The following is a 23924-nucleotide window of genomic DNA, read 5'->3' as shown; positions in this document are numbered from 1 at the left end:
TGCCCTTCAGGGGAGAGCCAGGGGTCTCCACAGGAGAGGAGGGGCCCCGGTATTCAGGGGAGATTTTCGTGCCCCTCGAGTCCAGCTAGTAAAGGGGATTAGGGGTGGATAGTGTTGTCCCTTAGGGGTTACCTGTTTTCCCTGTGTATCACTCCTCCATGCATCATGATTACTGTGCATTATTGGTTCTGTATGTAACTGTTAAGGTTTATGTAAACAATTATGGTTGCCTTGGGTCCATATAAATGTGGGGTGGGCTGTAAGTTGCATTTTCACTGTGAATTTATTTAATTTGATATTGTATTATAAGATCCCAGCAAGAAAAGCATCCAAATGTGTTTTGAAGGCGTTCAAAGTGGGTGCTTGAACAGCCTCAGGTGCCAGTCTGCTCCAAACCTTGGGGGCTTGGACAGTGAAGAAGTTCTTTCTTATGTCCAGCCTGAACCGGTCACAGTGACCATTCAATCTTGTCATCCCTTGGGGGGCTCTCGTGAACAGTCATTCCCCCAGATCCTGATGAACACCCTGATAAGCTTATAGGTGGCCACAGATCACCCCCGAGCCTGCGCTTTTCCAGGCTGAGTAGCCCCAGTGCTCTCAGCCTCTCATCATAAGGTCTGTTTTCCTGACCTCTGATCACGCGCGTGGCTCTCCTCTGCACCCTCTCAAGCTTCTCCACATCCTTTTTGAATTGTGGAGCCCAAAACTGGACGCGGTACTCCAGCTGTGGCCTCACCAAGGCTGAGTATAGCGGGAGAATGATGTCCTGGGATCTGCTTGAGAAGCACCTATGGATGCAAGCCAGCGTTTTGCTGGCTTTACTAGCTGCAGCATCACACTGAAGGCTCATGTTCATCTTGTGGTCAACCATGACCCCCAAGTCTCTTTCATCTGTAGTGCTAACCAGTGTAGCACTACCGAGCCTATAAGCATGGTGCAGGTTTTTCCTCCCAAGGTGGAGAACCTTGCATTTTTCGGTGTTGAACACCATCAGGTTCTTGTCCACCCATTTCATGAGTCTGTCCAGATCCGCCTGGATCACCCTCCTATCCTCAGGTGTGGGTGCTTTACCCCAGAGTTTGGTGTCATCGGCAAACTTGGCCAGTCCACTTCTGACATCAATGTCCACATCATTGATGAAGATGTTAAACAGTATAGGCCCTAGGACAGAGCCTTGTGGGACCCTGTGCACTAAGACGATTGGCTCCCGTTGACCACCACCCTCTGGGTCCTACCGTGGAGCCAGTTCCCCAGCCAGTGGATCGTGGTGATGTCAAGGCCACAGTCAGCCAGTTTAACCAAGAGGTGATCGTGGGATACCAGATCAAAGGCTTTTTTAAAATTGAGGTATATGACGTCAATCTCTTCTCCCTTTGTCCAGGTGATAAGTCACCTGGTCATACAAGGAAATGAGATTGGTCAAGCAAGACCTACCCACAACAAACCCATGCTGGGTATCCCTCAGGATATTGCTGTCAGCTAGTCTGTTAAGGATGGCCTCCTTGATAATGTTTTCCAAGACTTTCCCCAGGATCGAGGTCAGGCTGATGGCCCAGTAGTTTGCCGGATCTACTTTCCTCCCTTTCTTAAGGATAGGCACCACATTGGCCCTCTTCCAATCATTGGGCACTTCACCAGAGCGCCAAGATCCGTGCCAGGGGCTGAATTATGATGTTTGCCAGCTCCCTGAGTACCCTTGGGTGTAACCCATCAGGGCCGGCTGACTTGAAGGTATCCAGCCTGTCGAGGTGTTCCTTCACCTGGGGGTGCCGTTGGTGCCATGGAGAGAAGCACCAACCCCTCTTCCCCCCCTGCAGCTCAGGGACTGCTTGACCCACTGGGAGCTTGTCCTCCCCTCCTTACTGCCAGAGACACAGGTAAGAATTGGGCCCAACCCTTGCGTACATGCCATGGGGGTTTACTTCACCCTAAATTAAAGCAGCATTTTTAAAAACCCACTTCAGTTTAGGGAGAATTAAACTGAAGTAAACCCCTGTGGCATGGGCAAATGGCTACTGCGCAGTGGTGTGTCATGGCAAAAACCACGCTAATAGTGAAGTACTATTAGCAGGAATTCCAGTTTTCTCCGAGGAAAAAAAAATCCCGTTTTTGGAATAAAAAAATAACCCAACATTCACATTTTCCCCACATCAAATGAAACATCAATATATAGATCTCTATGTATATACATCGATCCCCCTATGCATTGCTTATGATCTATCTATCTATATATATGGTGTGACACAGGCCTATTAGTCACCCTTAAGAATATGGGGGGGGGGTGCCTATGGTAATTGTGCCTGCCTGTATTAGTGGTGCTTCATTTTAGTGGGGGGAAAAATGTGAATGTTGGGTTATTTTTTTATTCCAAAAATAGGAGATTTTTTTTTCCTCGGAGAAAACTGGAATTCCTGCTAATAGTACTCCACTATTAGCATGGTTTTTGCCATGACACACCACTGCGCTTTTTAATCAAAAAAGAGGGAATTTTATTTATCAGAGAAAACCAGGATCCCTGGTTCTTAGGCTAATGCACAGAAAGAGTCCTTAAATAACCATGCACCAGCGCTCCTGGGCAGTTACTCCAGTGACTGCTTATTCGGTTAGTATTTCATTAAGGAAGTACTAAACCAAGTGTGCAGTATTTAAGGCACATGAATGAATGTGTAGAGCTGCCCTTATAGAGTGTGATTTTTTTTTTTTCTGTTTTTTTGCACCGGTCCTGGAAGCACTGCAATACCAGGTCAATGCATGGAGTGGATGGAGCACGCTCCGGTTCCACCACCCAATACCAAAAAGAATCTGCTCAATATAGACCTCTTACGGAGGACATATCAGAGACAATTACCCTGGGGAGCTCGCCTACGTGGTCACGCTGCTTCCCCTGCCAGGTAAGTATAGAGTGTGATTGATCGGCCAATCGCACCATAAACGCAGGCGAGGGCTGACACGATAAAAAACGGCGGATCCCGCTTGCAAGGCCCTCTGCTTTCAGCCCAGGGGGTTGTTTGGTGTTCTTTTTTTGGGGGGGCAGCGGTGCCATCTTTTGAGCCCAGGGCACGGGTGGGATGAAACCAGAACAGGCCGGGCTGTGCCACGCCGGGCAGTTTCCTCGGGTCGCTCAGCCCACAACCCCACTGGGAAGCAGCTACACCCGGCCCCCGCGTCCGAGCCGGCAGACAACCCCACGCTTCGCCGGCGACCTGGGCCCAGGCCACTTGTGCGACAAGCCCCGCCCCTCCCTCCGGACCAATCCACTCGGCTGGGGGGCGTGGCGTGGCGCTCAGGTTCGGAGCCCCCCGCCTGGGCCAATGGGCGGTGGGGGGTGGTGCCCATGGCGACAATGGCGGCGGCGCAGACGGCGGCGCTCGGGCTTCTGCGGGCCACGTCGGGCCTAGGGGGGCGGAGACTGTGAGTGACGCTAGGAGCGCGGCACGGCACGGCGCGGCGTGGCGCGGGACGGGACGGGACGGGACGGGGCGGGGCGGGCGGGGGGCGCTGAGCTCGCAATGCCCTAAGCCCCGCCCCCCTGGCAGACCCCGGCCCGGGCCGCTGCGCGCGCTGCTGCTGCGCCCGGGTCCGCTCGCGCTGCTGGGCTGCCACTGGTCCCTGGCGGCGGGGGCACGGGGCGCTCTGGGCCCGCTCGCACGTCGCAGCGGGAGGCTGAGCCCTGTGTGGCTACAGCAGCTCCCCTGTGCCGTCCCCGGCCCTCACCGCAGGGCTTTCCCCGGCTTGTCCCTGCAGACCCGGCCATGCCCGAGTGCTGGAAGGAAAGCGGGTGCAGCGGGAGCCTGGCCCGGCACTGCCGTGGAGCTGCGGTGCTCCAAGGCGACCTGCTGCAAAGCCCGCAGGGGGCAGCTGCTGCCAGCTCCTTCTCCAACCAGTTGGAGCCAATTCATTTTTTGTATTTATTTTTTTAAGCCTTTGGAGAGTAGGGAGCCAGGGGGCAAGGTGCCTGTGTGCCGCTGCAGTCAGATGTGGTGCTAGCACACAAGAATACATCATTCTTGAAGTTGTAGGGCTGCGGGCGGTGTGCTGGGTGAGGGCAGCGAACCAGGGTCTGACCCAGGGCATGGGGTGGAACAGAAGAGCTGCCATTGACTGGGTCAGACCAGAGCTCTGTCTTGCCCGGTCTCCTGTGTCACACTGTTGGGCTCAGTGGAGGGCCCCTGGACACTGGCCAGCGTGCTCTGTTCAGTGCCGCCTTCTGATACCCCAGTTCATAACCTATAATCTCACTCCCATTCCTCTTTTCTTTATGGTTCTCCCAAGCAATCAAGTGATGTGTCCTTAGTGGCCTCCCTTAGTAAGGAAGGCTTATAGTTCCCATGATGGGCAATAGCCCATGATCTCATCAAGGCTCATCAGAGAGGCCTGTGTGACCACTGGGCTCATTTGGGGGCCAGTGGGTGCTGTCCATTGTGCTGTGCTCAGTGTGCCCCCTTGGCACGCTTGTTTTGAACCTGTGACCACTCATCCCTGTTTTTTTTTTATTACTTGTCCCACAGAATGTGTTGGCACTTTCTCCTATAGCCTTCCCGCCTCGGGGGGCTAATAAGAGGCTTGGTGGGCCGTGCCCATGTTCTTAAGGATGACTAATAGGCCTGCGTCACATCATTGGACTTACTTGCCAGCCAGTAGGCAGTGTCCGGTGTGCTCTATTCAGTATCTCCCCTTGGCACCCTTGTTATGAGCCTTTGACCAGCACTCCTGTCCCTTTTTCATTGTTATTTGTCCCTAGCATCAGTTGTTACGTTTTCTACAGCCTCGCTGCCTGAGGTAAGCCAATAAGTTGCTTGGTGGGCTTAGGCCCACGTCCCTCAAGGTGACAGATAGGCCTGTGTCACACTGTTGGACTTGTTTGAAGGCCAGTGGGTGCTGTCCAGTGTACTCTGTTTGGTGTCGCCTCTTGGCATCCTGTTTATTACCCATTGACCTCCAGTTTTCATTATTATTTGTTCCAAGTAATCTATAACATGTCACTAGTGGCCTGCAGTACTAAAGTGGGCTTACAGTTTTCCTGGTGAGCTTGTGCCCGTGACTTTCTTTGATGTGTTAAAAGTCCTGCCTCATACCACTGGATGCATTCGAGGGCCAGTGGGCGCTGTCTGATGTGCTCTGCTCGGTGTCCCCCTTGGCACACTAATTATTAACCTTTGACTATCACTCCCATCCCTGTTGTTATCATTTTTCCCAAGCAATCAGTTGGTGTGTTCTCAGTAGCCTCCCTGTTTAAGGAAGGCTAATAGTTAACTAGGTGAGCCTAGACCCACAATCCTATAAGGTAGAGGTTTCCACCCTTTGGGTCACGCTACCGTTTGGGGTTGTGTTGCACAGCACTCAGGTGCCCTGCGCCTGAGAGCAGAAAACAGCTTGGGAGAGACCGCTAGTGGCAAGAAGGGGGAGGCCCAGCTGCCAGTTACCAGGCAGCCAAAGTAACAGGTGCTGGTTGCCAGGACAACTGCTGGGGAGCCAGCTGACAGGAAGGGGCAGGGCCTGGCCATATATAAGCCCAGGCAGGAGGCCAGGAGGGCAGTTCCCTGCTGGTGACCAAAGGGGGAGGAGCTCTGCCAGTGCAGACAGAGTGGAGAACCCTGACTGTGTGAGTATCCCCTGGTTGCTGCTGGGGTTGGAGTGTTTTCTTGGTAGAGATCGAATGTTGTTTGGCAGGACGGTTTAGCTTTTTATGTTATAGCCCAGGGGCCTTGTGTTTTTGTGTTTGCTGTTTTAACCAGAGGACTGGGTGAGGCTGTTAGGGGTTGGAGAAGGCCTCATAGGGGCTCCATGGTAGCATAGGGATCCTGATGCCAGAGAGGGCGCAGCATTTTGGGGTGCGTTGACCCCAGCCCCAGAGCAAAGGGGGCAGTGAGCAGCCCCAGAGAGAGAGGGCCATAAGGAGCAAGATGCCCCAGAGCAAAGGGGCAGCAAGAAGCCCCAGAGAGAGGGCCGTGAGGAGCGAGACGCCCCAGAGCAAGGGGGGCAGTGAGAAGCCCTTGAAAGGGGGCCACGAGGAGTGAGAAGCCCCAGGGTGAGCGGGCAGCAGAGCGCCAGGAAAGCATGGGATGAGACAGGATAGTGGAAGCCTAGGGAAGTCAAAGAGAGGGCCGAATTACAGCAGGGCCCAGGTCAAAACCACGTCAGTACCATCTGCGAGGCTTAGGCTGTGGTGCAAGGGAGGAAAAGGAGCTGCAGATAGTGCCCCCTGGCACCGGGGCAAAAAGGCAATGGGCAGCCTCCTGCTAATTACATCTATTGATTAATCAACTAAGATCAAGGCGTGGCAGGATAGTAGGCAGGTGGTTGGCCCATAACAGGAGGGTGGAGCCACTGATAGAAAGGCTCTAGTAGAAGTACTTCTGTCACAGATTGTAATGATAAAAAAAAAAATAAAAAAATGGGGTTGCAAGATGCTTGACGGTGTCAACCGATTTATGATGAATATGCTTCCTGTTTATAAATATGCAACTCTCGCACATGTATTAGTTCATGCACTACAGGCACTTGTATGTTTCGGGAAGCTAAAATCAGTATGTTGATACTGGCTGGCTGAGGTACGTTTTACACAACAAATCTAGTATCAGTGCTTTTCTCTGAAAAGTTTCTGCTTCAAGTTCTAGCAGTAAAACTAATGACAAGAAAGAGAGAGAGAAACAAAAGGAGTGCACGGCACAAAACCAGAAATTGGTGAATCCTTCCTTGTTAATCTTGTCTGCATCATTTTGTAGTTGCAAACTATTTCGGACATTTAAATGGGTTCACGCAGACCTATTTTTTGCCTTATGGCAGGGCTTCCCAGCCTTGCTGAGGAAAAGGCTGGGAAGCCCTGCTGTAAGGCAAAAAATAGGTCTGTCTCTCACTGTTGGACTTGTTCAAGAGCCATTGGGCACTGTCCAGTGTGCTCTGCTTGGTATCCCCCCTTCATGCACTCGTTTTTAACTTGTAACCTTCACTCACATCCCTGATTTGTCCCTTTGTTGTCCCAAGCAATTACTGATGTGCCCCTTGTGGTCGCACCTCATCCAGGGTGGGGGAGGGGGTGTTATGTCTCTACTTTGGGGCTCTGGACCATGTTTAGCGCATTGAAAGGCCTGTGTCACACCATGGCAGAGTGCATGCCAAAAGGGAGAGTGAACTGGGTGTGACCAGGGTGCTTTTCCACTGTTCCTCTCTCACTTGGAGCCTCCAGCATTTACGTTTAGGAAGTTCTGATTCAGAGGCTGTACCCCTAACTCCCATGCTCAACAGCTACTGCTACCCCTTTCCTCCAACAACTTGTTCAGTCCCTTCTTGAATCCAGCTTCCTCAGCATCTGGTGGCAATGAGTCCCACAGTCTTTTCACGCTGTGTGAAAAAGAAAATACCTGTTTTCTCATGAGCTGCAGGATGCTCCCCTGTTGGGGAAGATCTAAGTTTCATGCAATTTCTTCAGGATTAAAGATTTTAATTAGAGTCCAAGTTGCTGGCTGTTACACTTACAAAGATAACCTTGCAAATGCATGCAAGTGTTTTCATGCAGTGGCTGCCAGTAAAGGCTTTGTTTATGTTCGTAATTTTTCCAGGGAGGGTGCAGGGCGGAAGGGCGATAATGACATTTTGATCAAGTTTCACAGCTACTATTGGGAATGCTCTGAGCCACAGTGAAGTGTCTCACTTGGCTACTGCTTGGGAGAGGTATCACTCTCAAAAGGGGAAATGGAAGAAATGTAAAAATAGAGGTGGGGAAGGAGTGGAATGCAGGACACTACTCCTTGGTACTGGAGGAAGACTGAGGTACAAAGATCTGTGCCATCAACAGACAGGTATGGGAAAAAGTCACACAGTCTGACATTCCTACCTTCTTAAAAACTGCTTGTGGCTTATGTCACGGTCAGAAAAGATGTCCGTCTACTGTTCTACAAGTATTCTTCTGCCGTGAGCTTGTTGACCCCTTGTGAGCTGCAGGATAGTTTTAGTCTTCACATCCATGAAGTCAAGATGGCTAATTAGTTGGAGTTGTGAAGATGACATGCATCCTGCTGTGACTGATCTGAAATCACTTGATGCTTTGATGTAAGTCACCAAGTAGCCTGATGCATTGTACCACCCTACTCCCAGGGGCAGGGGGAGAAAGCAGAAGCTGGAGAAGGGAGCCCAGAGATCCCAGTGGCAGTAGTACCAGAAGCAACTGGGGTAGTGGAGTCCAAATGGGAGCCCAAGGACTGTGAAATGACTGGATGCAGGCTGCCAGTTGGACAGCCCTACTTTACAAAGGCCACGTTAGATGATGGCAGACAACTTTATCTCCTATCTTCAGGTCTTTGCCGACCAGGAGTTTATGTAGTTATGGAAACAATAACAGCAAACCTGGGATAAACACCCAGATAGACAGTGGGTGTTCAAGGTCTCAGAGCAGTAATTACTATGGGTTCTTGTGATCTGCTGGTTTTTTTTCCTAGCTGCCATTATTCCCCTTTCTGGTCACTGTGATATGATTGCCTTGCTGAGAAGATGGGAAATGTGATATTCCTGTTGTTTAACTTTAAAAAAAACCCTTTAAACACACCTTCTTGGGCAGGTGTACAATGAAAACAGTGGGGACTTGACATTGCTATGGTTCTTGTGAGGGTACTACTGCATTTACCTTGTTTGAACAAATATGTATTATTCATATAACCATTTGAAATTATACACAAAGCATGTCCCAAACAAAATCTCCTTTTAACTTCAACATTGCACACTTAAACATAGAAGAATTGTTCTGTTCAACTGTTTGAGAGACCATTACTTTCAAACACATGTGACAACTCTTTGCAAGGTCAGAAATCATGTGTTGGATCAAATACTCTGAGTCAAATAAACACCTATAGGTAAAAAAACCAAAACCCTTTGAAAACCCTGCCATTGGCAAAACTCTGCTTGAGTTTGTCTGTAAAGGACCAAAGCAAGCATAACAGATTTCAGGTAATATGAGGCTTAGTGGATGAAAACTATTAGAGGAGTGTAAATGATTATGTTCATGTTAGATCCTGTTCAGAGACCAAGCATAGTTGGTTTAAAACTACTGCCTTTCAGATGAGAATATTTTATAGTGTTGAAGATGTGCATAACACTTTCATACCATGCTGCCCTTTTATCTTACTGCTGGAAACTGCCTCTTTCCCTTTTTCTCTAGGAATGCAAGTTTTTCGGCTACTTGAAAGCCAATATCAGTGTTGTTTTTCATAGATTGAACACTGGAGGGGGCTAAAGCAATGAGAACTGAAATTATTACAGGAAATTACAGTGTTCCTTTTTGTTTTGCTAGTCAAGAAATAATTTGGTTCTTTGTTGAAACATTTAAATGAACCCAAATAGAATATAAATAGCATATTTTGTTCAGGATTTTTACAGTCATTATTTTGAGAGCGTCAGTGAAGTATTATGAGTGCCTGAACAGACAGGGCATTCCTTTCCTGAACACTTAGTGCAGGATCATGGATTTCATGTTTGACACATTGTAAAAAAGCATGCTGTTTGCTGTTCTGGTCTGGGTTGAATTTTGTTAGAAAGCGTGACTTCCTGTTGACGAAAACCTTTTAAACTGGATAAATAGCTAGAGAGTGTTTATCAGAGTTTCCATATTACATCTGGTTATTTTGAGCCATTTAAAATAATATTATCACCCACCGGAAGTTGTAAAAGCTAGATAGTGGTTTATTTGGAACAAAATAGTTTTAAACAGTTGTGAATTCTGGTAATGCTGCCCTTGATCGGTTCACTGGAAAAACCAAAGTCAAAGCACCAAGGACTCTGAGTCTACTTGAAGATGTGGAGTTAGTTGTTCTTAATATATGTGACAAATCATATCCAAACTAAGTAGAATTTGATACAAATACACATTCCTCGAGCAGTGCCAACTTATTTTTCCTTTGGCAGTCTCTTCCTGTGACTGGCAGCTGAGTGACTCCGCCTCCTGTTTCCCTTCCCAAACATGTCCTTGGGTGTGATGCTGTGGAACAGACTCTACTTGCTTTCTTATTAGTCCGTTTCCATATTCTTTTCCTTTTATTTCCATTTGTCAGATGTAAAATTGCTTCATTCTTATTTTACTAGTTGTTTCTTTTGCCTTTTAAGTCCATCTCCCCTAGTGGATGCCTCTCCTCCTATCCCAAGGTCTTCCCTTTTCCAGCGCCCCATTCAACAGAAGACAGTGATGGGTGAGGAATAAGACCCTCCATACATCAGCGCTAGACTCTCCCTGGGATGCGTGTTCTTTGAAAACATTCCCAAAATTATGCGTTGATAAAGTCCAAACATAGAAATATCTTTCCAGTTCTAGGGGAGTACCTGACTTTCTTGCTTGTTTTGGAGGTAACGCCAATACTTGTTGAAAGTTTACACTCTTTTCTCAAGGTGAGTTATAATCGGGGATTATGGTCACTGACTAAAAAAAATCCCCAATTTTTGGATTAAAAAATGTAACCCAAAATCCACATTTTCCCATGATTAAAATGAAACACCACTTAGTAGTGTGTACACACGCATGCATATGTATATGTGTGTGCACGCGTGTGTGTGTGTGCGCCCGCACGCGTGTGTGTGTGCACCCGCCCGTGCGCACGCATGCATACATACATATATATATATGTGGTGTTTCATTTTAATCACAGGAAAATGTAGATTTTGGGTTGCTTTTTTAAATTTGAAAATAGGGGATTTTTTTATCGGAGAAAACCAGGATCCTTGGTTATAATAGCTCAACAGAATGGGGGTCTTAAGGGAAAGTGCGTGTGTGGTGAGACAGGTAATAAGTGGAAGTGTTGCAGTTTCAGGTAGGCAGACAGTACACATCTCAGAGGAAGAAGTAGTCCAGCAGCCTGAAGACAGTTAGCCCCACTCAAGTGTATACATGGTTTTCCAGGTAGGATGAGTAGGCATTCTCTTCCTCTGTAGCCATGCTTGTGAGTAGTGCTTGGCATCATTTTGGCACTTGCCCTGCTCACTGAAAACTGCACAAGTTGTGATGCCAGAAATGTTTCACCTGTACAGTTTGTGTCCATATTTATCCTGAGTTCCTTTCCACCAGTGAAGTTTAGGATTAAGCTATGCATGACACTGTAGGCTGCTAGATGTATTTTGCAACGCACAAAGCCCCCTCTGGCTCCCATTAATTTCAACAGGAAACAATGGCACACTCCCTTTCTTACAAGGTGCTCAGCAGCTGGTGAAATTGAGCCTGTGTCTGTCCTGTTTCTCTACACTGGTTGCCTGTGAAGTGCTGAGATGATTATTTTTTTTTTTTTTTTTTTTTTTTAAGTCAGCTCTGAGGATTTTGAAGCCATAGGTGGAGAAGCCACGGGCAGGATTTGACCTCTTCTCTAACCCTCATCCTGGCAGGTAGATGCTTCTGGACATTAGCACCTTCTCTAGGTGTTTCATCATCCCACCTTGGACCAGTTCATAATGGAGTTTATCATTCTCTGCCCCCCAAGCTGTGGTGGGGTTTTCTTCTTGTCACTTATTGTGGCTTAGCCTTTCCTACTTATATAAGCAAGGTGTTCCTGGATTTAATTTATAAGGTGTGTGTTTAGTTTTAAGCTTTCACAACACCAGTGTAAGATTCCCTTCCCCACCTCGACCCTTTCTAAATTAAGTCATCTTGTTTGGAGTGTTAACATGTTTTATTCAGCATTTTAACTGTTAATCAGACTAGGTTTGAAGCGCTTGTCCGAGGCCCTGAGTACCTATCCCAAGGGGGTGGTGTCACTTAGTAAAATAATGATTAGAGACATACTCTTCCCACTTCTGTTTGTCAGGCTGTAAAGCACAGGAAGTTTGCAAAGCAATGCAAGAAATGGATGGAGAGGCTAACTTTGTTATCATTGAGCCAAATTTGAATTGGTTCTTTCTTGAATTTTTCCTTCCTCCTCCCCCTTTAATTTACTTTGCTTTTATTTATTACCTTTGAGTTCTCCAGCTCTAACATAGCTGGCATAAGTTTGTGTTGTCTGTTAACCTTGGATAGACTAAGTTCTGGTGATCTCTGCCTTCCCTTCTGCATCCCTGCAGGACTGGATATATCTGGATTAGTGAGCCTCCTTTCTTTTACACTGTTATTTTAATTAAATATAGCTAGAATTGGGAGCTCCACAATACTGAAAAGACAGTGGTGAAACTTTGAAGAATTTAGGATCCAGGATTGATCTCCAAATGTTAATGCACTCATTGCATTTAAACAGTTAATAGATAATTTTATATTGAGCTTTCAGGTGACCTGATTTCCCTTAGTACTGTACATTTAGCTTCATACATCTGCACCTAATTTGTAAAAAGGACTTAATGAGAAACTTCAAACAGTTTAAATGTCAATTACAAAGAAAGCGAGGTTTTAAAGTTCCAGTAATCTGTCCATATTGGTCATCGAAACATGATCCCAGGTGGATGTAATTCAAGACAGATGGCATTCCAGAGGCACAATTACAAAGAGCTTATATATTTTCAGCACTAACAAGCTGTCACGCTATGTTGTAGCTACACTTCCAGTACTGTATAACTACAATTACTGCTTTATCTGGTGTGGACTTGGTACTAAACTTTTAATTCCCACTCCTTAAACTGTCAGTAGGGTTTTTTGGGTAGATAATGGGGGGTGGGAAGAATATTTTGTAAGGATAAGTTAGATTTACTGATTGGGGGGGCGGGGCTCAACCTAGCATATGTTATTCACGTAATAGAAACAAGTATTGGATATTTGTACAACAAATAGCTCATCACAGAATTACTTTAATTTCATTTCAGTAGCAATTAATTTTAGTCATAGTGGTGTCTAGGAAATAGCTATGATGACTTGGTAAAATCTACAACGTCCTGCACATTTTTGTGACATTTCTGTCTGTGACTGTTTTAAATGAGAAACTATGAAATAAAGTTCCCAATGATTTGGCATATAAAAAGAACCAGAATTCAGAAGAATGGAAGCAGCACCGCTGAAGTCAATCAGGAATAACATGGCTAGTATATAAAATTCCAAACATCATTTTACATAGGGGTTTTTTTTTCACATGCTTGCAAATTACTAAATGAACTTACTTGGTACATAGTGTAGAAAAACTATGTCCTTTAGGCCTGCTGAAAGAAACATGATTGTCTGTATAATTTTCTTTGTTCGCATAAGGCTTTTTTTATTTAACTTGACTGCAAGACTTCAAACTGTTAATTCAAATATTATTACATTTGTTTATCTTTAAAGTTGCATAAAGCATTAGGGATGAGATTTAAGATTTTTTCCTGTTAAAATATTTTATTTATTACATGAAAGTTGCACAGACATACACAAACCTGGGAGATCTTTGTAAAGGGGCATTTCTACTGAAGAGCACACCTTTTCTGCTAATTCAGCTACTACTCAATTAAAAATAGAAATGGAGAAGGACGGACATGCTTCTTAGTTGAAATGTCAGAGTTAAGTAGCTGAATTTGCCTTTTAATTTAAACAAATCAACCCATATACTGTTGTAAAATGTTCTTAAATCTTATTTTCATACTCAGAAAAAGATACAAGATACATGGACAGTCTTCTGCCAAGGCTATCTGTACTTGAAATAAAGTATCAATTTGACCTACGCTTAACTAGTTTTCCCTTAAGTTGTGGCAAGTGAATGTTTTCTAGTAATTGTTTTTAGGGAAACAGACAAAACTTATTAGCACTGTATTTGGCATATCATGAATCATTAAAAAAAATAAAAATAAAAGAAGATTTTGTATGCTACAACTGATTTCTGAATATATAAAAATTAATCTGGGCTGCTTAGTTATGATCAGTTTAATATGTAGCATGTCAGTGGCAGAATAAATATATATTAGTGTGAAAAAGTGTCATTATGACTGTAGGAAAAAATTGCTTTTGGAGGCCATTGTTGTTTGGCTAAATTTTGTACATGGCCAACCGCACCTTGGTATGCATCCACAGATGCATGTCGAGCAGGTCCAAGGAGGTGATCCTCCCCCTCTATGCGGCACTGGTCAGGCCGCAGCTGGAGTATTGCGTCCAATTCTGGGCGCCGCACTTCAAGAGGGATGTCGACAGCATGGAGAGGGTCCAGAGGAGGGCCACTCGTATGATCAGGGGACAACAGGGCAGGCCCTATGAGGACAGGCTGCGGGACCTGAACCTGTTCAGCCTCCACAAGAGAAGGCTGAGGGGGGATCTTGTGGCCTGTTATAAACTAGTCAGGGGGGATCAGCAGGCATTGGGGAAGTCACTGTTTCCCCGAGCACCGCCAGGAGTGACCAGGAATAACGGTCACAAGCTGGCAGAGGGTAGATTTAGGTTAGATATCAGGAGGTGTTACTTCACAGTCAGGGCGGCTAGAGTCTGGAACCAACTTCCAAGAGAAGTGGTGCAGGCTCCTACGCTGGGGGTGTTTAAGAGGAGGTTAGATGAACATCTTGCTGGGGTCATTTGACCCCAGTACTCTTTCCTGCCATGGCAGGGGGTTGGACTAGATGATCTGCTCAGGTCCCTTCTGACCCTACAAACTATGAAACTATGAAAAGGAAGGAAAACACTTCTTACCTTATCTTCTAATTTTGTACAAGTAATTTTGCAAACAATGTCTTCTGTCTGTAGTTGATCTTAACATGTCTTGATCTCTATTTTTCCCCTTGGAGTCATCCAAACTCTAACTTACTCCGTGTGATTGGATGGGTAATATGAGTTAAGCTAATTGTTAAAGACTAAATGCAAAAGTTTCTTGCACCTGGAAAATTAGGAGAGCAGAAGCAAAAGACATGTATATATCTTTTCCCTGGTGGTGGTTCACCTGTGAGTTTGAACGGTGGTGGTAATAAAAATTTTGTGGACCTCATTTTATGTGAGATCATTAAGTGACAGGAGAGTTGGAGACTAGCTCCCCTTCATATTTCAGGATACAAAAAAGTGCCATTTATAAGCCTAAAGTGCCTGCAGAAAGGAAAAACAGGCTTGTATACTTAAGAACTAGACTCTAGAAAGTAACCCATTTGCAGTGTTGGCTACAGACTTGGATTATCAAAATTGCAAAAGTGTTTTATGAAGCTTAAAAAAACCCTGGAAAACATCTGCCTATTAAAAGCTGTTGTAATGACTTGTTTTTCATTCTTTTGGCTGGTGTTGCTGTCTCGTCATGAAAAAAGACATGATTGTGAATGATCTTGGTAGAACCGTAAATGGCTGTTGCAGTTCCCAGCTGTTGGAGCCTAGGACTTGTTGTTATTTCCACTATAGCCAACTGTTTCACTTAAATAGGTAATTTAGTTATAAAGCTATACCTTTAGTTGTACCTTTGTGAGAAATGGGGAGGCAGTTGACCTTTCAGGGAATATTTTGCAGTCTTGAAGCTCAGGAATATGTCCATCACATGGCCTTTTTGTACTATAAATGTCCACTTCTTATTTGTTGAAAACTAATACCACCTTATGCACAGCATTTGCTGTTATTTAAGCACAGTTTTTTGTTCTTATTAGTATTGAAAATAGCGTGCAGCAGAGAGAGATGCTATGAAATCAGATTTCTATTTGTACTGATGGTTTTAAATGGGGAACATTATCTATTGAATGAAGTATATTCTAAGTCTCTAATTAAATTTAGAGACTGGCAACCCAGGGAAACTGAAGTACTCAGAACAGGTACAGTTTTCTATACCCTGTTCCATCACAGAAGTTCATCTCAAACCTGGGATTGATCATTTTTAGGAGTAAGAAATTAAATGTTTACCTTGTCATAGAGCATTCTGAGACTGAGTTCTGGTAGTGATTTTTGTAATTTGGTCACTTGGGCTAAGAACTTCAAAAGAAGATACCTAAGATCATGGGTCTAAATCATTATAGGCAACCCCTGCTTTACATGGTTTCGCTTAGCGCTATTTTGCTTATTTAAAATGAATACCTGATTTCACTTAGTGCTGAGCCAATTTCACTATAGTGCTCAGTGAAGCAGCAGTGGCAGCAAAAAATGGTGAGTGGCAGTGAGTGGGCGGGTGGGAATGAGTTCGGGTCACAGGGCCAGGGCCAGCAGGGGCCCAGGGCAGGGCAGCAGGAGTGGGGGTGGGGTGGGGGGGGAGAAGCGGTGGTGGCAAGAAGCAGCAAGTGGGGGGCAGGCATGAGTGCAGGGCCCCTGCCAGAGTGTCAGAGCTGTCAGGAGCCTGGGCTGTGAGCTGGCACATGGGGCTGGAGCAGCCAGCAGGCAGGCACAGGGATGGGGAGATGTGGTGGCGATGGTGAGAAGCTACAGTAAGAAGCAGCAGTAACCAGTTATTTCTATTTATATTAACACCTGTGGGGAAATGGGTTTCGCTGAACGTGGTTCTGCTTAACGTTTGGTTTTCCCGGAATTGATTAAGAGCGTTAAGCGGAGGTTGCCTGTACTTGCTTATTGAAGTAAATGGGCCGCTTTTCATAAATGCAAAGCCCTCATGCGCCCATTAATTTAGGTTGGGCTTATTCACAGGGTGTATGTAGGATTTCTCATTTGAGTGAACTTATTCAAGTGCATGGCCTTACATTTAGATGAAGACAGTAAGCTAGAGTCTTTAGGATTCAAGTTTCACCTGCAGCCTCTTTATGCTAAATTATCTAGGTCGGGGGTAAGCAACCGACTGCCTATGGGCTGGATCTAACCTGTGGATGTGGGGCTTTGACAGTGGTCATTCTACCCATACTGCTATGGGAAGAAGCTGTGGCTGTGGATGGTAGCACCTGCCGAACTGACCCAAGCTTGGGTCACAACATGAAAAGGCTTATGACTCTTGATCTAGGTCAAAGACCTGCATAAGCCTGGATGTCTCATTCAACTATCATGGCTAAGGCAGGGCAGTTTGTGTAGTCAGTGGCATGCAAGGAAGCAGTGTGTCTAGCATCTCATGTAGCTACCTTTGACTCCTTGCCCAAGTCACTAGGTACCTATTTACAGCTAGATCATCTGGCTTTTGGTGGAAGTCTAGAACAGGGCTTGAGTTTATTCCTGTGGTTCTCTGATAAGATGCCTAACCACCTCTGCCCCATGGCCCTTTGATAATCTATGTCAGAGGTGAATTAATTATTGCTTTTTATTTTCATTTTATTTTAATTTTTTTTTTTTTTTTTTTGCCAAATTGAGATTAAGGGTATTTATTTGCAAATTTTCTTCAGCAGTAACTGGTTGTATTTGAATTTAGATACTGAATGATTTTATATTACATGTCTATGGATACAATCCATTGAGCATTTCACAGTATTTAAAAACTCTTGTGATTCAGAAAATATTTTATTACTCTGTTCTGTCTTAGTTTCTCTATTGTCACCTAGATTGACACATTTGAGACCCAATACTTTAGGGCTTAGTGTGACCCATAAGCCTTTGTGGACCTGACTGCTGATTTCAAAACTCTATAGCTACTACAAAAAGACAGTTATGTAGCTGCTTATAGTTAGAGCTCAGTGCTCTGCAGCCTATAGATATGTTGTTAGTTGATTATATTTACATTTTTTTTTTTTATGGTTGAGCACCCTGGCTATTACTTTATAGTTCACACATGGTCTCATTGACTATTCATTATTCTAGATGAGTATCACAATCTGTCTCTGGAGTTTTTTAAACATTATGTAGCAACCTATACCTGCAGAGGTGCAATAAAATCTGTATTTCCCTTGTAAAGTTCATACAATTCCTAGATGGTATTTCATCAATATATTTTAAATGCCTAGACTCTTGTATTTTTTTTACTTTTAGCTTCAAACCCTTGTTAATATTTAATTGTAGCTTTTTACAACTCATTTATCTGGAATTACTTATTTAGGGTGTATTTAAATATTTGTGTTACGTATATTACTTAAATAGTATTTAAAACAGTTGTTGGGTCAGTTCAAAATATTGACTTCACTCTATTGGAAGCATAACATCTCTTTTCTCACTAGCTGCTGTTTTTAGAGGTTGATGGATATGGAAAACACCACTTTTCTTTTTCTTCCCTAGTTAAACTAAGCTACTGAGGAAATCTTCCTACTGCTACATGCTGCAATATGTCAGTAACACCGTTATGTTATAGTCGCATCATTATCTAAAAGGAAAAATTGAGTGTGGGTTGGAAGTCGACAAGTGATGAAAGTAGCCCTGAGGTTGTCAATTAGAAAGCCAAGGCCTGGAACTGATAAGTTAATAGGCAGTTCTCCCTTCACTTCCCCCCACCCCTTTTTTTAAAGTGTGTACGATCTTTATTTCTCAGGATGTAAACAGAAATGTTATGTTGGTCTGTGTCCGAAATGGTTTCCACTAATAGCATACAGTCCTTTCAGATTATTACAATGTTATTAGCAGAAATAGTTAAACACTAGGAAATAAAAACATGTCAAATAGAAGAATCAAAATAAAAACAATCTCACTCTTTTTGTCCTGTTTTGAATTTTTCTTTTTAATATTAGACTGCTGGAACTATTTTTCCAGCCCACTCCTTTGGAGCATGTAATGATGTTCATCTGGGTTACAGAATTTGTTTCCTACTCTGTGTTTTCTTGTAGGGTTGAAAACAGGAAATTTGATTATTATCAGTCCAAAAGAGTTGTGTGTTCCTTTGGAGGGATGACATTTTTCTTTTCTTCATGAAGTGGGTTGTTGTTTGCCAAATGTACTATTTTTGTTGGTTTTAGGATTTTTTTAAAAATCAAGTAAATTGGTTCCATCATTTTATTTACAAGTTAATATTTTGAGGTAAATTGTGCTTTGAAATTTACAGAGAAAATAATAAGCAAATGAAGCCTTTCTCAAGTGGTACATTAAACACAATATATGCAAGACTGCATGCTTCTTTGAAGAAAAAAATATAGTCCAGCTTCAGATTTTGAATATTTACATCCTGTGTGAATGTTCAGTGGTAATTGTACAAGATTTTTGACTGACAGCCTCAAAGCCTGAGATCCTCTTATGTGTCTCTCAAGTACCACAGCGAAAGTGGCAATACAAGATTTTCTGCTTATTTCTGTCTTAACCTAGAACAGTAATTCTAGGTCTGGGTAGGTAATTACATTTCTACATATATTCAGTCCAGGGCCTGTGTTTCATTGACTAGCAACCATCCTTTGAAGGGCAGGGATTTGCAGTCACAAGTGAGGCTATTGGGTGCAATAGGGAGTTCTTTTAAAAACTGACAGCACAGTATGACTCCGGGTTTGAATTTAGATTTGTCATCTGGAGTTCCGTAGCTTGCCATTACTAATTCTGTGAGCATTCACTCTCCTTTTCCACCTAGATACAATTTTAAAAATAAAAATACATCTTAGTTTAAAATAATACACATCAAAAATTGCAGTTCAAATATGCTACTGTCTTAACTTCAATAAGAGCTGTCCACGTGGTACTTTTGCGTGAGATACTTAGAAGTTTTTGCTTCATATACATCGCCAGAAGTCAGAAGTAAGAGTTAATATAAAAGGGAGCTTTAACCTAAAACAATTCTCTGTTCTTCTCGTACCTAACCTTAACTTGCCCCCTGAAGTATCAGTGTTTTATTATAGGGTGTTTATAATAATGAACACCTTTGGAAGAGATCATTCTGGGGCTTGGTCTATGCAATACTGAAATGAGCGGGTGCTGGCCTGTTTCAAGGAGAGCTCTGGGAGAAGTAGTGGTATTTTTCTGGGCCAATCGTTTTGTTCTGTTTAGTTTTCACATCCACCAATTGGCATAATCCGTAAGTTTCCTTTCAGCCAAACCATTCCATGGATTGCGGTACTGTAGAATCTGCATTCCTGGCAGGGTTTGAGATGAGGGTTTCCAAAGTAGCTAGGGATATATAGGGCTATGCGAAACAGCACTGTTCCATTTTGATTTGAGTTTTGATGTTTTGCTAGAACTGTGTTTTGTTTCAAATTTCATTTTGAGTTGAAATGGATGTTCTGTTTTGCTTCGTTGAAACAGTGAGGCTGTTTCAACGTTTTGCCCATTTGCCATAATGGGGAAGCTCAAAACAGCCTCTCTCATGTGGCAGGCAGATTGGGACCCAACCCTGGGAGGGCTGCTGGGGCTGTGCCAATCCTCCCGGGGCTGAGGGCCCCCAGTCTGCCTGCCAGATGAGGGAGGGATGCCAGTGCTGCCGCCAGGGACTTGGGAAGGGAACTGAGCCCGATTGCTCAGTTCCTCTCCCCAGTGCTAGATCAGGCTGGGGAAAGGAAATCATCCCAGCTGGGCTGAGGTTCCCTCCTCAGCATGATGGTTGCACTGGGGTTGGGAACTGAGCCCAGTTGGGATGAGTTCATTTTCCCAGCATGATTGTCGGGCTGGGGAAGGGAACTCAGCCCAGGTGGGCTGAGTCGGCTGGGGAGGGAAACTTGAATGATCCAGCTCAGTTTGCTTCTCCAGCCCAATTGCAGTGCTGGGGAGGGGAACTGAGCCAGGGATCAATTCCCTTCCCCTGCTCTGTGATCAGCTTTTCACACCCCAGTCACAGGAGGTGGGGAGAGTCAGCTCTCAAGCCGCTGGAAGTGCAGCCCTAGTTCTCCCCTGTCTCCCACCACCTGGCTGCTGGCTGCTTCAAAACTTGAAACATTTCAAAAAATTTTGACTAGCTTCATTTTGTTTCAAGGCTGTTTCGAAGCCCTTCATTTCATTTCGATTTCACTGTTTTGAGCTCAAAATGAGTCAAAGCAGTGTTGAAATGAAACGGCTGACAAAATTTCACACACTTGTAGTATACGTGGCTGCAGCAATCATAGCTGCAGATACAGCTGCTGAGGTGCTCCATCTGTTTGCTGTTGCTTTTATTTCAGAGTGGACTGGTTATCTGATCAGCTGCATGGGACTGTTGCTGTGCTGCAGCTGAGTAGAGAAGCAGCACCCTTTTGAAGTAATAGCCATAGCAAACAGCTGAGCAGCTTGTTCTTTTTTGAGTGTATAGGAAGAAGTAGCTCTGCTATGTGTGCATGCTCACTGTCAACAGGAGCAGTCTGTGAAGCCTTTAAATTTGTTTCTTGAATGAAATAGCATGAGCAGGTGATGTCAGGTCAACAAAACACATCTTCCATGAAAATAATTACATCTTTCCAGACTTCTGTTTCTTATTTTCTCTTCCCCACACTTTGCATCTATGTATCTGCTGGCCCAGCAGTGCTGTTGGGCAGGTATATATACACATCTGCCATATGGAGGCAGGTTAGCCAAGCTTTCCTGTTGCCAGTCACTTTGCTGTAAAAAGCAAATATGCCAAAAAATCTGTAGTAAACTGTTCTTGTCAGTTTGTGCAGCAGCACATTGCTTTCACTGTTGGCTCTGGGCATTTATACACATGGTCCAGGAGTTGGGGGGGGGTGGGGAGGGCACTTTAACTAGAGTGGGTCCTAGGTACACTTTTAATTAAAGTGCCTGGAGCATCTCTTGTACCAGTGTCCCTGCACTGAAAAATGGAGGTGGGGGTTCAACAAGCGTTACTTAAAGCACCCCTGCCACCATTTTTAAGTGTGGGGTTGCTTATATACGAGACCCTGGACAGGAGTCTGGTGGAGCATGAAAATACCATGTTCCACAAGACTCAATTAATTGAGCCTGCTCCAACATGCTGTAATTGGAGCATGTCAGAGCAGCCTTGCTGCACATACATAGGTGCCCTAGGTGCCCTTTGTTTTTAACCATCTCTTCTTACTCTTTATAATCTTTTCAACCCCTGTGACTGATTATAGTAGATATACTAATTATTCTAGCTTTAAAAATGAAACAACACCAAAAATACAAACAATCTAACAGAAAATACATTATAATTTAGCATTAGCATTACTATCCAGCTGTACTTGCCCGTTATTGAATGAGGATAACAAAATTCATGCTATATAACATGAAATATGGATCACTTGAATGAAAATGGGGCTCTTTTGCTACTGTAGGCCTCAAAGCTATTTTGAAAAGTTCTCTTCTCAAAAGGTCAAACCTTAAACTTCCTTCCAGACATTCTGATACTAAATGAATGACAGTAAAGGTCTGCCATTTGGGCAAGAAAGGTTTATAAAGCATGTTCACTCCAGAACTTGGCAAAAAAAAATTAAAATGAAGTTTTGAAATTGTCAGGATTTAACAGTATTTTTTCTTTTCAACTATAGAAAACTTTCAACTAGCTCTTTCCTCTGTTTAAAAAAATCTAAAATAAAAATGCAGATTAAAACATTGTAATTTAAAAATTTCTCTTAACTCTATTAATATCTAGTATTAGCAGCAGTCCCTCAATATGAAGATGACAGTCTTCCAGTAAATAGGGTAGTCATTGATGAGTCCATAGATGACTGAGGAGGTCAATATAAGATCTACATGTTGACTACAGATGTGGCAGTAAAGAGTAGATCCTGGTGATGTGGATCCCTTTGTCTCTCATCTATCTACCTTCATAGTGAGGTGAGCTTGCTTCAAAAGACTGATGTCTTTTTGTACATTACAGCACCATTTACTTGAGTCTACCAGGTATTGATGTTAATATTGCATTCCTTGAGCCTGGCTTTCAAAGTGACCTTGATTTCTCTTCTTTTTTCCACCTGTACAGAAGTGACTTGCAGCAAGTTGGGAGTATAGGACCTGTTCTGGGAATCATTTGTTGGGCATCCTTATGACATGTCCTGTTCAACAGAACTAATGCCGTATTAACAAAATTCTCTGAATAAATGTAGGTTAAGGTACATAGTTGCCTAGAAATGTTATTGGAGAGATCATTGGTCCTTCTGGGTTGTATAAAGAATTGCAAAATCTAGTGGTAGAGCTATCTTTAATAAAAGACAACATGCTTTAATGGCAACTGGCCAGTGAGAACTAACCTTTTTTTAGGAACATAACTAAAGAGTAAAAATCCAAAGTAAAGTTGAAATTGATGATTTAAATGAAGATTTTCTGCTTTATGAATTAAATAATGTTTAAAATCTGTGATTTTAGTTATCAGGATTTAAACAGACCTATTTTGATGTTGAACTGTCTTGGCTGTGTCCAAATGCAAGCTTGATACAACGATCCACATGGTCAGCTAGAAACTGTGGAACCAGGAAAATGGAAAATGACTTTTTCAATCCTTTCTATACGTAACATGTAGAGGGCACTCCATAATGAAACAGAATGACCTCTTCATCCACTAGGAAACTCAAGGAAAATTGCTCCAAGTACTGAGAACCTAAGAGACGGAAGATAAGCCTTCCACCCTAGCTATCATTTTTAATTTACTGTTGAGATGCTAACACTTCTCTATGATCTACCCATATTTTCTGCACATTTGTTAAGCTATTTTAACAAGTACTTTCTGCCTCTTCCCACACTGCTCTTTTAAACTTAGGATTGGCTCACCAAAAAACATCCCCAAACCAACATGCAGTCTTCCTTCAGATTTCACGTTATCACTTATCATGTTGTCTTGAAAGCCACCTGACAAAATGGTTGGCTGCTTGTATGTTTTGACTACTATTTACCACCTTCACTAGTATTGTCTCATTGTTTCCTTTTACTCCCCGAGTTGTCCCCATCTGTTATTTCTTGTCTTACATTTTAATTGGTTTCTGAGGGCAAAGCCTGCCTTTTTTATCTGTATTTGTACAGCAACTAGCACAGTGCTGTCCTGACTAGGAGCCAGACCTTAGAGGTGCTGGATGCTGCGGTTAAACAAATAAATAATATTATTTAAGTGACCTGGACTGAGTCAAGATAGTAAGCCTACTTCAGTCCCTCAAGGCCATAATCCAGAGTTCAGTGCCATCAGCAGGTATTGATTTAAGTAAGCTTAGGGAGGACCTCTAGCCAGGTAATTGACTTGAAGGTAAAGGAAAATGAACGCCCATCATGACATTACAAGAACTAGACAGACCCATCTCATAGCTGAAGCAGAACCAGTATTTTAGCCATGTACCCTGTCTTATACACTGGCTCAAGGACCATGCCATCATCAGACCCATCTAGATGAGCCTAACTGATCATATATGGCTCCTACTAACTTCTAGGGCTA

The 23924-nt window shown here is 43.8% G+C and overlaps 1 protein-coding gene and 1 pseudogene across 2 annotated transcripts in view; one reads left to right on the top strand and one right to left on the bottom strand.

Moving 5' to 3' along the window:
• Nucleotides 1-2706: 2706 nt before the first annotated feature.
• Nucleotides 2707-2835, bottom strand: LOC149874794 (U2 spliceosomal RNA; annotated as a pseudogene).
• A 469-nt stretch (nucleotides 2836-3304) lies between these two features.
• The window catches only part of CLYBL (citramalyl-CoA lyase), a 267622-nt gene continuing 247002 nt past the window's right edge, over nucleotides 3305-23924 (top strand). For both annotated transcript variants that reach the window (XM_090022874.1, XM_090022865.1), the window contains exon 1: nucleotides 3305-3411. In XM_090022874.1, the coding sequence (XP_089879000.1) occupies nucleotides 3335-3411 (77 nt within the window). In that variant the 5' untranslated portion in view covers nucleotides 3305-3334. The remainder of the gene's footprint in view (nucleotides 3412-23924) is intronic.

This window comes from Crocodylus siamensis, chromosome 1 (genome assembly GCF_052110815.1).
Source record: "Crocodylus siamensis isolate JL-2025a chromosome 1, ASM5211081v1, whole genome shotgun sequence".
Classification (NCBI taxonomy): domain Eukaryota; kingdom Metazoa; phylum Chordata; order Crocodylia; family Crocodylidae; genus Crocodylus; species Crocodylus siamensis.
Note: the sequence above shows the minus strand (reverse complement) of the source record. Positions and strands in the feature narration are given on the sequence as shown.